This window comes from Salvelinus fontinalis, chromosome 15 (genome assembly GCF_029448725.1).
Source record: "Salvelinus fontinalis isolate EN_2023a chromosome 15, ASM2944872v1, whole genome shotgun sequence".
In the NCBI taxonomy this organism is placed as follows: Eukaryota; Metazoa; Chordata; class Actinopteri; order Salmoniformes; family Salmonidae; genus Salvelinus; species Salvelinus fontinalis.
Window position 1 is genome coordinate 23879040 of NC_074679.1, and position 14332 is coordinate 23893371.

General features: G+C 40.8%; 2 protein-coding genes and 1 pseudogene across 6 annotated transcripts in view; 1 reads left to right on the plus strand and 2 right to left on the minus strand.

Moving 5' to 3' along the window:
• The first annotated feature begins 104 nt into the window (after positions 1-104).
• Positions 105-6451, plus strand: LOC129811578 (uncharacterized). Its single transcript, XM_055863004.1, has 8 exons — positions 105-3030; positions 3125-3234; positions 3314-3417; positions 3540-3714; positions 3837-3954; positions 4140-4219; positions 4498-4586; positions 4728-6451. Exons 1-8 carry the CDS (start codon positions 2485-2487, stop codon positions 5528-5530), a joined length of 2025 nt encoding a protein of 674 aa, XP_055718979.1. The 5' UTR covers positions 105-2484; the 3' UTR covers positions 5531-6451.
• A 178-nt stretch (positions 6452-6629) lies between these two features.
• On the minus strand, positions 6630-7965 carry LOC129812093 (CD276 antigen-like; annotated as a pseudogene).
• Positions 7966-13056: 5091 nt separating this feature from the next.
• Positions 13057-14332, minus strand: part of LOC129811577 (uncharacterized protein KIAA1522 homolog) — a 53341-nt gene continuing 52065 nt past the window's right edge. For all 5 annotated transcript variants that reach the window (XM_055863003.1, XM_055863001.1, XM_055862998.1 and 2 more), the window contains one exon: positions 13057-14304. In XM_055863003.1, the coding sequence (XP_055718978.1) occupies positions 14243-14304 (62 nt within the window). In that variant the 3' untranslated portion in view covers positions 13057-14242. The remainder of the gene's footprint in view (positions 14305-14332) is intronic.

Here is a 14332-nt window from a genome sequence, read left to right on the forward strand (position 1 = left end):
CAGAGAGACCTTTAGAAAATATGCAGTTTCTCACGCTATACATACAAATGTGTATTTTACAGTTAACCTCTACAGAGTACCTAACCCGGATCCGGGAGCACCCCCCCCCCCCCCCCACACACTGATTAGCATCGCTAGCATAGCGTCACAATTAAATAGTAGCATCTAAATATCATTAAATCACAAGTCCAAGACACCCAATGAAAGACACAGATCTTGTGAATAAAACCACCATTTCAGATTTTTTAAATGTTTTACAGGGAAGACAAAATATGTAAATCTATTAGCTAAACACGTTAGCAAAAGACACCATTTTCTTACTCCAACAGTTTCTTACTCCATCAGGTGCTATCACCAATTCGGCTAAACTAAGATATTGATAGCCACAAACCAACAAACAAATTCATAAGATGACAGTCTGATAACATATTTATGGTATAGCATAGTTTTTTTTTTTTAAATGTGCATTTTTCAGGTATAAATCACAGTTCTACATTGCAGCTGCAATCTGATATAGTGCTGATGCAGCTAGAACAATTACAGAGACCAACGTTATATAACTAATTACTTGTCTTAAAACATTTCAGAAAAAATACACAGCGTACAGACATTGAAAGCCCAACATCTGGTGAATCCAAACAATATTTCAGATTTTTTTAAATGTTTTATAGCGAAAACAAAATGTATCGCTAAATTAGCATAACCAGGCCAGCCAGAACCGGCTGGACGCGCCCGACCAGTTCACATGCACGACAGATATATGAAATAACATCGTAAATTGGGTCTTACTATTGCTGGTCTTTCATCAGAATGTTGATCAAGGTGTCCTTAGTCCTGATGAGTCGTTCAATCCATTCACAATGGCAACCTCCCCTCTTCATTTAGCCTGGGTACTGGTCGACTGGCACGGTCCATGTCCAAAGTTAAAAAACTCAAAGAACGGAACACGGCAAAACTCCCGAAAAAATTCTAATAATCTGATTAAACTATATTGAAAAAACATACATTACGGTGATATGGTCACATGTATCAAACAAACTTCGACACGGAGATAGTTTTCATCCGTAACGTCAGCATAACAAAAGACAATGGCACCTCTGAAAACGCGCATCTCAGAAACCGGAAGTTGTCGGTCACGCTAAAGAAATAGGTCTTATTTCACGTCAGTACAAGATAAACAAAAAATTTCTCCTCTGACGTCTTCCAGACACCGAGAGGAAGAAGAAGGAAGTGTGTTTCGGGTCATAGGTCGCGTGACCATATATAGGCAGAGCTTTGAAGCGAGCATACACATCTTGCAATCTTCTTCTGGCTCAGGGAAAGTGCTGTGAAATGACCTGTGTTTGACTCAGAGACAAAATTGGAACGGTTTTAGAAACCATAGCTTGTTTTCTATCCAATGGCATATGGTTATATGCATATAGTAACAGCAATAATTGAATAAGAGGCAGTTTAATCTGTAGAGGCAATTATGCTAATGCGAAACAGCACCCCCTGTATTCTCAAGAAGTTAAGGAAGGTAAAATCTTAGTTATTGGTTTTATAATTTGATTCTACTGTATAAAGCATATGTCATTTCAAGCTTTATTCATACGGTTTTGTTGAATAGTAAATGTCATAAATTTCATATTTTCAGCCAAAATGTACTTGCGCTTGTGTCCTCAAAAGTGACTACACCTCAGCATTTAAAAAATAATTTTTGTTGTAAATTTCCAGAAAGTTGAGATTTTAACATTTTCTTGGAGTATGCAGCATTACTAGTTTTTGTTTATGGTCCTTGAATGATGAATAATTACTTTTGGGGATTGTGTAGGTTACATTTTAGATTACATTAAGAGGTTTTTAAGAGCTTTCTCCAATGTGCTCCTCACTCCAGTATGGTGCTGTTTTGGTGTACATGTTTTGTGTATATATTGTATGTAAATTGTAAATATGTTTGAAACTGGATAAAGGTTACAGCACTGACAGCTGCTAAAACATATGTACATTAATAAAATGACATTGGTGTAACTCAATAATTTCTAACAGAGTATGAAATGTAAAGACTCAGTAATTCTTGGGAAAATATTGCTTTTCTGCAAAAGTTGAAAAGCATCCTCTTGTAGGATGGGGACAAGACATGCCAATATTTCAGACATTCCTTTCTTCTCAGCTAATTGCACTCAATTAACTCTAAAAGGGCTGACCCCACATCCAATACCTAAAAGATGCTTCCTTCCTTCCATCATTCATTCCAATAATCACTGACCTCACATGACTGGATTGGTTTAATGGAACTCATACTTTCAGGAAAAATCGTGTTAGATCAGTGATTGGGCATTTATCCAGGAAGGAAGGAAGGACTCAAGCAAGGGTGTATTTCTTACATATTAGAACATGGTCCCAGTTCAGCCTACCTAATGACAAATCACCTCAAGCTGTGTTCGGTATAGAGGACACGCGTGTCTACAGAAAGGTGGAAAACGAAACATCACATTTCTTGCGATGAAAATAAAGTGGTGGCTCTGTATTTTATGGAGAGTATTTTCACTTAGTATTGCAATATCTACATCGGGTATTTATGGGTCTCCATCTGTTTCACGTCCAGTTGGCAGGAGAAAAATCCTCAAACTGGGCACATCACAAGGCGTTGGTGACTTGCTTACAGCCCACCTATCATCCACAGCAAACAGAAAATCAAGCCCGAGGATACACTCTCACAGTATCTCATTCAGAACACCCCAACTCACACAAGAACTCAAACCAGCGCCTGCAAGGATATATTCCTCTCCACCACCCCAGATCCAGCGCCCTATGCTTCTCGATAAGCCTGTACCAAAGTCTCAACGTGACTTTACTCCGCTCCCGGACGTTTCGGTTACGTGTTCCAGTGGTGACTTCGTGGTCCGGGTCAAACGGAATTTTTATGGTTTTGATGCCGACACCGATGAGTTGACGCTGGGAAGCACCTGCAAGAGTAACGGTGTTCTCATGCCTTATGGTGACTTGCTCTTCTCTTATCCATTGGTGGAGTGTGATGGCAAACGGCAGGTAAGATTGTTTAAGGTGATTAAACTAATAGTCTTGTTGGAGTTAACTTTCTGGCTTGTATGAAATTATAACGTTTGAATCTCATCACTAACAGATGCCACCGGGTTATCTCATCTATACATTTGTGCTCCATTACACGCCTCTGACCCGGTTCCCACGCAGAGCGCATCGCTTTAACGTGCAGGTCGAGTGTCGGTTTCAAAGGTTAGTCGCCTCATAATTTAATGATGCAACTATATTGTGGATATCACTATAAACCGATAAACCATCTCCTTCTACACAGGTATCATCATGTCTATCAGCTGGTGGTGCGCCCTACATGGGAAACACCCACCGTGCTTAAAAAGTTAAAGGGGCGCGTTAACTTCCGAATCCAGCTGATGGACGGTGAGGATAATGTTATGGGTGGTTCAAGATTTAATTGATTTTTATAATCACTTTTAATGGAGACCAGTTGTGACATGTTTTACATATTCAGCAATATGTGTGTTTTGTTTCATGTCTTTTAGATACATGGGCCATGCCAGCCAAGTCCCAGGTGTACATGCTGGGACAGACCATTAATATCCAGGTTTCTGCACTTCACCTACCCCATGGAGGAAAGCTTTTCATCAACTACTGCTATGCCACAACATCTAAAGACTCCAAGACATACCTCAAGTTCACTGTCATTGACAACTTTGGGTATGTACGCATAAGAACAGAGATTCCTTTTGGGTTGCACCTGATAAGGACTTGGTTAGGAGGAATATAAACCTACACATTACGCTGACCTGAGTGCAAACTCATTGTTCTCTGATCCACAGCTGCATGCTGGAGAGCCAGAAGAACCCTGGTGGCTCTCAGTTTGTCTCCCCCAGGACTGATGACACCCTCCGGTTCTTCCTCAGTGCCTTCCAGTTCACCTCTGACCCAGACAAACCGGTGAGTATGGGAGACTTGTACCCTATCACTGAATCTCAATCACTGGACTTTTCTGTTGCATGTATGCATATTATTAGGGCTGTTTATTGTAAAGAAGCAAACAAATTGCGGCCTTTGAGCAATAAAATAATTGACATACATTTTTCAATTTCCTGTATCAGAGTTCATCTTTTCATCTCCTCTAGGTCTTCCTTCACTGTAAACTGCATGTGACATCAGAGGAAACCGGCCCCATGCACAAGTCTTGCACCTACCGAGAGAACAGGTATGCTGGTACGATTAAGATGTTGCACTGTGGGAAATGTAGTCTGCTCTTGGACTTCCTTCCTCCTTGCACTCAAGACCTTTACACCCTTAACACTTGCCTTTTTGTACTGACTTTGCTGATGGCTGCTTTGAGAAAAGTTTTACTTACTATGTCTGAGATGTGGTTGTCGTCGTACCAAGGAATCTTAAGATAAATACATTAACTGCAAATCACTCTGGATAAGAGCGTTTGCTAAATTACAAATATAAGTAGTCTCTTTGATTCCCCTTCTGTAGGTGGAAAGCTGTAATGGGAGAGGATTCCATCTGTGACTGCTGTGACTCCAAATGTGTGACACCGAAACCCAGAAGATCCATGGTGGAGGGTAAGTGACTCAACCTAATAACCCATAATCACTGGTTTGGGTATACAGCACTGACATCTCCCTTGTGCTCAAATAGGCCACGGTGATGAGGCCTCCAGTAGTGATGACACTTCTAACCCTGTTGATTTCCATATCCTGTAGGGTTTGCCAGCAGCGGGGCTCTACTGCTCTTAGATCAGCCATCCGCACCAAAGGGTGGTTTCCCACCAGTCAGTCCCTCACTAGTTGAAGACGTTGTCTGGTTTGAGACCAAAATGGATGAGTTTGACAACCCAGATGATCTACTGGAAACCATTGATGTGGAGAAGTATCGTGATAAGGAAGAGCAGAGTTATACTCGTTCCACGGAGAAGGAGAAGCAACATATAGAGGAGGATGAATCAGTGCCTTTGGAGGGTGAGGAGTCAGAGGTGGTTCAGACTGTGTTTAGAAAGGGGGAGATATTTGAGGGTACACAGGGGTTAGGTGTGAGGGATTCAGAGTTGATAAGGGGAGAGGGGTCAGGGTTTAGAGCTGAGGGGACAGGGTTGCGACTAGAGTTTCCATGGGAGAGGGCAGAGTTGAGAGAGAGGAATCCATGGGAAAGTAAGGGATCAGTGTTGACCGAGGAGGAGGGCTCCATTGAAAGGCAATGGATGCATCCACAGGAGGAGTCCTCCCTGGGATTAGGGATGGGGGGAAAGTCTATATCACAGGAAGAGGTGGTTTCACAGTCCATGAAGGAATGGGGATTTGGGGTGGGTGAGGAGCAGCCACTTGTGATTCCTGAGGATGAGGGGAAGGAAGGAAGAGTGGAGTCTGGGGAAACAGATGAGGATGACAAGAAGTTTCCACTCTTCTCTGAGACTGGTGAGGAGATCATTAGTGATTATGACGGGCTGGTAGAGTCCGGGATTGATGGTGGGAAAGACTTGCCCAGGGTTTGGCATTTCAAGTGGCGATGAGGTCAGTTACTGAGACCATACAGTGATTCATTCTAATCTTAACCATAGACTTCTACTACGGTACACCACTGACACAGTTGAAATAAAAACATTGAAATAAAAAGTCAATGCAACTCTTAATTTCTTAATCACCAGATGGAATGGGAAGTCTACCTACAAGATTTGTTTTACTTTGACTTAAACATTTGAGGAAGTAAGCTTTTCAGACAAAATTACAAATCCTTTCCTTGTCTTTATCTCAAAGCAGGAAATGCACATAACGGTAGGTGAAGAATACTGATAAGGTAATGACATCAATAGGCCCACTATTTTCCCAGTCAGACATTAAATGAATAAATTGGCCCCACAATGTTTGTACATACTACATTATTTAGTAAGTGCAACCTATTTTCTGAGTCATTTTAAAATGTAAACATGGGATAACAAACCAACCACTGGTATCTAAGCAGTCCCCACAATATCTCCACTAAGTGCGTCATAAGTGTTATAAAGGAAGTTCATGTTTGTTTCCCTGTCACACTGACTGAGAAGCTTTGGTTGAAAATGTTCCAGATCACACCCACTGCATTGCCTCACCTTGATTGAGCTAATAAACTGACTGGTACAGAAAGCTATGGGTGATCTTTTTTACATTCCATTAACATGACATGGAGACAGTCTGAAAAGTGAGTAATACATTTACTGTATTCTCAGTATATCATGACCTATGTAGTGTAAATCTATTGTTCATCCACTAAGGCAGATAAACTCATAACTTAACATGATTTTGATACTTTAATATATTTTTGTGATCTTTTTTGTGTGACTTTTAGCATGATCTCAATGGCACTGTTACTGCTCTACCAGCAGTTCCAGTACAACCACAATGCTCATTATAGTCAGTGAAACTTGGCTTTTTTTCATTGTTTCAACAGCATCCATTGTTTCATGGATTAGCTGTTTTTTGTCTCTGATTAATAAACAAAACAATAAATACTGTCACATTTCGGTATCTGAGAACTTAAGTACCACCCAAACGTACATGGTAAACTATAAAGTAATATGGCAGTAACTTCCTGGGAAAATAATCTGGGCAGCATTGCAAACAGTCTTTCAAAAATCATAGACTCCATTCATGATATATTCTTACATTTATATTTTCCACTGGCCCACAGCATGTTTTTCTCAGTGCTGATATTAATAGTACAAACAGCAATACAAATGTCACTATAGGAACAAGAATCTGCCATCTTTTTCTGTTGTCTTCAGAAATTCAGCTTTTTTCCACTGACACCTCATTTGCTGGGAAGAAAATGTTTGAACATTGTGGTTATACTGTATGTCTTAACTGAACTTTATTTCTCTCTGTCTCAACATTCGTGCAGTAGAGGCAATGTCAAGGGTTTTTCAAATCCCAGGATATTGTCTATTTACCTGAGTGAAGTGTGATCGCTCTTCTGATCTCCTGTCTCAGGTCCTTGTTCTTCAGGATGAAAGTGAAGGTCTTGTTGACTGGTCCCTGTAGGGTCAGTGTACTGAAGACAGAGTATAGTCCATGTGTGTCCTCTAAAAGATGTATGACTGTTTTATTAGTGACATCTTCACCGCTGTCTTCCAGCCACTGCACCGAGGGTCGGGGGTACCCTCCCTGTGAGGTCAAGACTAGCTCCACATCGCTTGGAGATGCTGTGAAGTCCAGGTGTGGCTCTGGGTAGTATGCTGAAATAGAGGGCATGGACACAGTTTAATGGCATGAAAGAATATAAAGTATCTCAGTAAGCATTTTACATCACAAGTAACCCACATTAGTGTGACAAAGACCAGTGGTTTTCTAGGACATCAGTCATTTTCAGTCCACAAAGTGGAAAATGTTTAATACGCTATCACACCTGCTAATTTCAGGGGAAAGGTCTTCTTCTGACTGCACAGCACTGTGCTCACAGAGCAGGTATAGTGTCCTTTGTCCCCCAGGTTGGTATGGTCCAGCCTGAGAGAGGCATTACCGCTCTTCATCTCTGAGTGGTACAGGCTTGTTCTGTTGGCATAATGTCTGCTCTGTCTGTCCAGTTGGTCCTCACCGTAGTAGAAGCTGTGGATCACCTCCAGCCCTCTCTGCCACATAATCACACTGCTGGCCAAGTCCCAGACCTTTCCCACAGGAAAACTGCAGTCTAGTACCACATGTTGCCCCACGATGGAAAGCTGGGGTTCACTGGGAACCTTGATCTCAAATTCAACTATAGACAGACAGGGACACAGACAGTCTCTCTACCCCATCTAAGATATCATGATTACAGTGACACTTTTGATCAGATACACATTACTCCTTACATTTAAGTAGTTACCATTGACAGTAAAAGAAGAGTACCATAGAAATGTGTCTAACCAGAATAAGATCCCTTGAAGAAAAGAATTGAAACAGAACATAATTGAGTGACCCAGGATTTCCAACTCATGGCAGAGTTTACTGTATTCAATCAGTATTTGTCAAATTCAAGTAAGTCCTTCAAATAATTAGCTGCAGTCCAGGCACTGGTGTCTTGCAATGTATTTTGAAAATGAAAGAACTACTGATCTTCTCAATTTACTGTACTTAATCTCACTGTGACTCTGCCCATGTCTGACACTGGCTCCATGACACTCAGGCACATAGCAGGCAGTAGTTTGTATGACTTGTCTATTAAGTTATCATTGTAAATCCAGATCCATTCTGTTTTGATCATATAAAGGAATTTTGTTTTTAGCCCCCAACAGAGATTCACATGAATCCATTCCAATCCCTTATTTCTCAAGGAAGCCCTTCTGCAGATGCTCATGTCTGAGCATGTTTCCTTTTTTACAGGCTCTGATAGGAGAGTTTCGTAACAATAAACCTCTGACCTTGTTACTCAACAGAGAGCTTTAGCCCACTAAATCAGGGATGGTCAATTGGCGACCCGTGGACCACACCCCTTTCGTAGGCCCACGGACCAATAAAAAAATACATCATAGTATATACACTACCGTGAAAATGTTTGGGGTCACTTAGAAATGTCCTTGTTTTTTTTAAGAAAAGCAAAAAAATGTGTCCATTAAAATAACTTCTAATTGATCAGGAATACAGTGTAGACATTTTTTATGTTGTAAATGACTATTGTAGCTGAAAATGGCAGATTTTGAATGGAATATCTACATTGGCTTACAGAGGCCCATTATCAGCAACCATCACTCCTGTGTTTCAATGGCACGTTGTGTTAGCTAATCCAAGTTTATCATTTTAAAAGGCTAATTGATGATTAGAAAACCCTTTTGCAATTATGTTAGCACAGCTGAAAACTGTTCTGATTTAAAGAAGCAATAAAACTGGCCTTTAGACTAGTTGAGTATCTGGAGGTTCGATTACAGGTTCAAAATGGCCAGAAACAAAGAACTTCTGAAAGTCGTCAGTCTATTCAAATAAACTGAGCAAAAAAAAGAAACGTCACTTTTTCAGGACCCTGTCTTTCAGACAATTCATAAAAATTCAAATAACTTCACAGATCTTCATTGTAAAGGGTTTAAACACTGTTTCCCATTCTTGTTCAATGAACCATGAACAATTAATGAACATGCACCTGTGGAACGGTCGTTAAGACACTAGCAGCTTGCAGACGGTAGGCAATTAAGGTCACAGTTATGAGAACTAAAGAGGCCTTTCTACTGACTCTGAAAGACACAAAAAGAAAGATGCCCAGGGTCCCTGCTCATCTGTGTGAACGTGCCTTAGGCATACTGCAAGGAGGCATGAGGACTGCAGATGTGACCAGGGCAATAAATTGATATGTCCGTACTGTGAGACGCCTAAGACGGCGCTACAGGGAGACAGGACGGACAGCTGATCGTCCTCGCAGTGGCAGACCACGTGTAACAACACCTGCACAGGATCGGTACATCTGAACTTCACACCTGCGGGACAGGTACAGGATGGCAACTGTCAGGATTTGGCCAGGATTGTTCCGGTTTTGGCCACTAGATGCCCCCATTCTGCTTTTTTGACCCTTTTGTTTTCCCTTGTTTCCAGTTATTATTTGCACCTGTGCCTCGTTTCCCTTGAATATATTTAAACCCTTAGTTTTCCTCAGTTCTTTGCTCTGTGTTTGAATGTTAGCACCCAGCCCTAGCGATGCTGTGAACATTTGTTGCTCCAGTTGGACTCTCTTGTGGTACTCTGTTTTTGTTCTCGTTTATTTATTTTTGATTATCTTTTGAGGCTTTTTCCTGCTGTTCCTACCACATTGTGGATTTAGCTTTTTACTTGGAGGATTAACTTTTTCTCTTGGAATTACTTTTGACGTTGTGGATTTATATTTTTGCCTGAAGAACTTTCCTTTTTACTTTATCAAAACACCGTCTCAAGTACTGCTGAGTCTGCCTCATCTTCTGGATTCTGCCGACTATTAGTGGCTCAGTTTGCTAAGTGACTGTTTCTCACACCGGAGACCCGAGTTCGTAACCGGGTCCTGACAGGCAACAACTGCCCGAGCTACACCAGGAACGTACAATCCCTCCATCAGTGCTCAGACTGTCTGCAATAGGCTGAGAGAGGCTGGACTGAGGGCTTGTAGGCCTGTTGTAAGGCAGGTCCTCACCAGACATCACCGGCAACAACATCACCTATGGGAACAAACCTACCGTTGCTGGACCAGACAGGACTGGCAAAAAGTGCTCTTCACTGACGAGACGCGGTTTTGTCTCACCAGGGGTGATGGTCGGATTCACGTTTATTGTCGAAGGAATGAGCGTTACACCGAGGCTTGTACTCTGGAGCGAGATCGATTTGGAGGTGGAGGGTCCATCATGGTCTGGGGCGGTATGTCACAGCATCATCGGACTGAGCTTGTCATTGCAGGCAATCTCAACGCTGTGCGTTACAGGGAACATCCTCCTCCCTCATGTGGTACCCTTCCTGCAGGCTCATCTTGACATGACCCTCCAGCATGACAATGCCACCAGTCATACTGCTCGTTCTGTGCGTGATTTCCTGCAAGACATGAATGTCAGTGTTCTGCCATGGCCAGCGAGGAGCCCGGATCTCAATCCCATTTAGCATGTCTGGGACCTGTTGGATCGGAGGGTGAGGGCTAGGGCCATTCTCCCAGAAATATCCAGGAACTTACAGGTGCCTTGATGGAAGAGTGGGGTAACATCTCACAGTAACAACTGGGAAATCTGGTGCAGTCCATGAGGACGAGATGCACTGCAGTACCTAATGCAGCTGGTGGCCACACCAGATACTGACTGTTACGTCTCAGTTGTTGAATCTTGTTATGTTCATACAAATATTTACACATGCAAAGTTTGCTGAAAGTAAACGCAGTTGACAGTGAGAGGACTTTTTTTTTTTTTGCTGAGTTTAGTACCCGTAAAACACCAGTCTCAACGTCAACAGTGAAGAGGCGACTCCGGGATGCTGGCCTTCTAGGCAAAGTTCCTCTGTCCAGTGTCTGTTCTTTTGCCCATCTTAATCTTTTCTTTTTATTGGCCAGTCTGAGATATGTCTTTTTCTTTGCAACTCTGCCTAGAAGGCCAGCATCCCGGAGTCGCCTCTTCACTGTTGATGTTGAGACTGGTGTTCACTAAAGTTAAGATATCGTTGTCACCGGCAAACTTCAGTAATAAGGATGTCTTCTGAGTGCCAGATACTGTGCCCACAAAGCAGGTGTAATTTCCTGCATCTTCTAGGGTGATACTATGTTTCATCCTGAGAGGTTATTCCCCTTTTCTTTCTTAGAAAGGTACAGGCTTGTTCTGTTTGTCTTGGCTGTGGTAGAAACTGTGGACAATCTTATCGTCTATTCTCCAGTCAGTCAGGGAAGCTGCAGTCTAGGACTACATCTTCACCATGGATGGCAAGCTTGGACACACTGGGAACAGAGATCTGAAACCAGTGGAGCCTGCTGAGGGGAGGACGGCTCATAATGGCTGGAAACCATGTGTTTGATACCATTCCACTAATTCCGCTCCAGCCATTACCACAAGCTCGTGCTCCCCAATTAAGGTATCACCAACCTCCTGCAGTAAACGTATCTACAGACACGGGAACACAAACAGTTTAACTAACCACTCTGGGTAGTGGTAAATTCAGCACACACTTAATGTTTGAGAAAGACTGTGGGTTTTAACTGGTAAACAATGTATTATTTATTACCTAAAGTCATATGGTAAATCATTGGCACTACTGATGTGTTAACCCATAAAGTAACATAATACTGTATATCTCAAATTCAACGATAGCGACAGAGACACAGACAGTCTTACTCTTACATCAATGTAGTTAGTCACCATTGATAGTAAAACCAGGAGTACCATAGAAGTGAGTCTTACCAGAAAAGGAAGTCTTAAATCAGTGGTTCCCAAACGGTTTTGCAGAATGATATTTTTTGTGCATTTTTACAATGTCATTATTATATAGTATTATCAATTTTTTTGTCTCTAGAACCCATACTCAAATCTACATTCAGTAATGTTTTGAGGGTTTTATTAATACATTTTCTATACTTATTCTATGGTCTGGGTATGTTTTCACAACTCAACCATTTATGCTGGGTCACGACTCAACAGACACTTAAATTGTTGGGTCACGAAGCAAAACATTTGAGAACTACTGTCTTAAATAACTGGAGAGAAACAAAAAAATCCTTTGAGTGATTCATGATGTCCAGGTCATGACAGAGTTGACTTTATTCAACCAGCAATGCTACACAATAAAACAAGTCCTTCAGTGAATCAGCAGCAGTCCAGGCACTGGTGTTTTACAGTTTGCTGAGGAATGAATGACCTACTGATACTCTATGCACTTACTGTAACTCTTTGTTACTGACTCCGCCTAGCCCTGGCTTCCCTCTCGATGAGGTGAAAGCCTGTGACAGAAGCTAGAGTCCGCCAAATGACACACAACGTCAGTGACACAAGGACGTTGCCAAATAAACTTTGAAGTTATTCTAGTATCTTCTATGACCTGCTTATTCATTTGTCATTGTAAATCAAGATCCACCCCAATTCATATTAAGGCATTTAGTTATGCCCCAACAGAGATCCATCCGCTCACATAAATTCAATCCCTTATTCCCCATGGATTCTCTCAGACATGCCTTTTAAGAGTTTATATAGCAGCTCAGCAACCATAATACAATAAACATCTGGTTTAAAATAACAGATTATTTTGTTACATTACACAGGAGACAGACTAAACAAACATTCAAATATAAACAATATATTATGTAAAATCTAAATAACAATATTAAAATATGCATTACATATACAGTCAATCTATTTTATAATTAGTCTAAATTATGACTGTCAACAACAGATGTCTAAGATGGACACTGGAAAACCAGACGTGTGTGAATGTGAAGTTTCAACATCCTGATAAGACGGAAAAGGTACAAACCTGTTGGAAACCTGAGAGCAGGAAGTGTGTGTGTGTGTGTGTGTCACATAAATGGATCTAACTTATTGATAAAATATTGACAGAACTTTTCTCAAAATGTTTCAGAAGCAGGGTAGAAATAATGATTTGGCTAAATTCATTCATTGTGAATAAATCAATTTATTCGGTTATATTGAAATAAGTGAAACTATACTTAATCATTTATCATTGAAATCACTTTGAACAGTATTTAGTACTTCCAAAGCAGATTTCATTCAGTTGAGGAATATCCCAATTTCTGGACAATTTAGCAACATAAATGCAATGTATAATATAGCTCCTACCTGGTTGAAAGGAAATGTATCTAAATCTGAGGAACAAGTAATACCTATTTGCCCCAATACTCCTAGTGAAAGACTGAGATTTGATTTACACACAAGGTGAGCTTCCAGTACAAGTCTATGAACATTCATATCAACAACAGAGAAACAAAACATGAACATGTGAATTGGGATTCTCAGCATGAATATGATTCTCATCCTCAGAACAATTGACATCATCCAGTTCTGATGACATCATTTTAGTTGCAAGGAAGATAAGGAAATATGATGACATCAGATGACTTCATAAAATATTGACATATATTGAAACGTAGAACAAAACAAAAAAACAAATTATTTATTTAATTTAATTTATTTAATAATTACCCCCCTAATTATTTTTTCTCCCAAAATGTAATGGAAGACGTCTACAGGAAAAGGATCTTAGGTAAATAATGTTTCATGCAAAAACATGAAGGATGAAATGGGAACTTAACACAATTTAATAGTGCATGATCTTATAATGAATGATATGAATATATAAAAATACAACATTCTGGTATATAATCCAGACAAGTGGATTATAAAACTCATTGTTTTGTGTACCAAACAGCAGTAGCTGTAACATTCCATAGTTGACACTAGAGGGCAACCTAGACTTGTACCTAGACCAGCATGCTGTCCATGGCTGTCTATTGTTAATCAGACGAGTAAGAAGTCCTTCTGGCAAAGAAAAATACTCTAAAATAGAAAAATAGTATTAGAGAAATTAAAGACCAACACCATTTTCATATAAACTCAAAGGATTGTTTTTGTTGTTGTTGAGAGGGCAACATTTAGCTATGTCCTGTTGCCTTGTCTTCAGAAAGCTCTGTAGTTCTCATCCACTCACCCCTTGATCCATCTCTCTCCCTCTTGCAGATTGTGATTGACATATGCTGTTTGACACATTGGGTCTTCTCAATTTACAGGTAAAAGTCAGTCTGTCTTTGTGAATGATTAGTCCTTGCCAAGTGGCAGTGTTGCTCATGTGGATGGTGGTGACACTTCAAAACTAACTGCTGTCCCGTTTGGAGCCTCTGGAGCACCTTTGACAGGAGAGAAAGATAAGTCAGA

Excerpts from the sequence above, each read along its gene's own strand:
- LOC129811578 (XM_055863004.1), top strand. The coding sequence starts at position 2,485 with ATGAAAATAAAGTGGTGGCTCTGTATTTTATGGAGAGTATTTTCACTT. Across the intron at positions 3,235-3,313 it reads GTCGAGTGTCGGTTTCAAAG|GTATCATCATGTCTATCAGC; the intron begins GTTAGTCGCCTC and ends CCTTCTACACAG. Across the intron at positions 4,587-4,727 it reads CAGAAGATCCATGGTGGAGG|GGTTTGCCAGCAGCGGGGCT; the intron begins GTAAGTGACTCA and ends CATATCCTGTAG.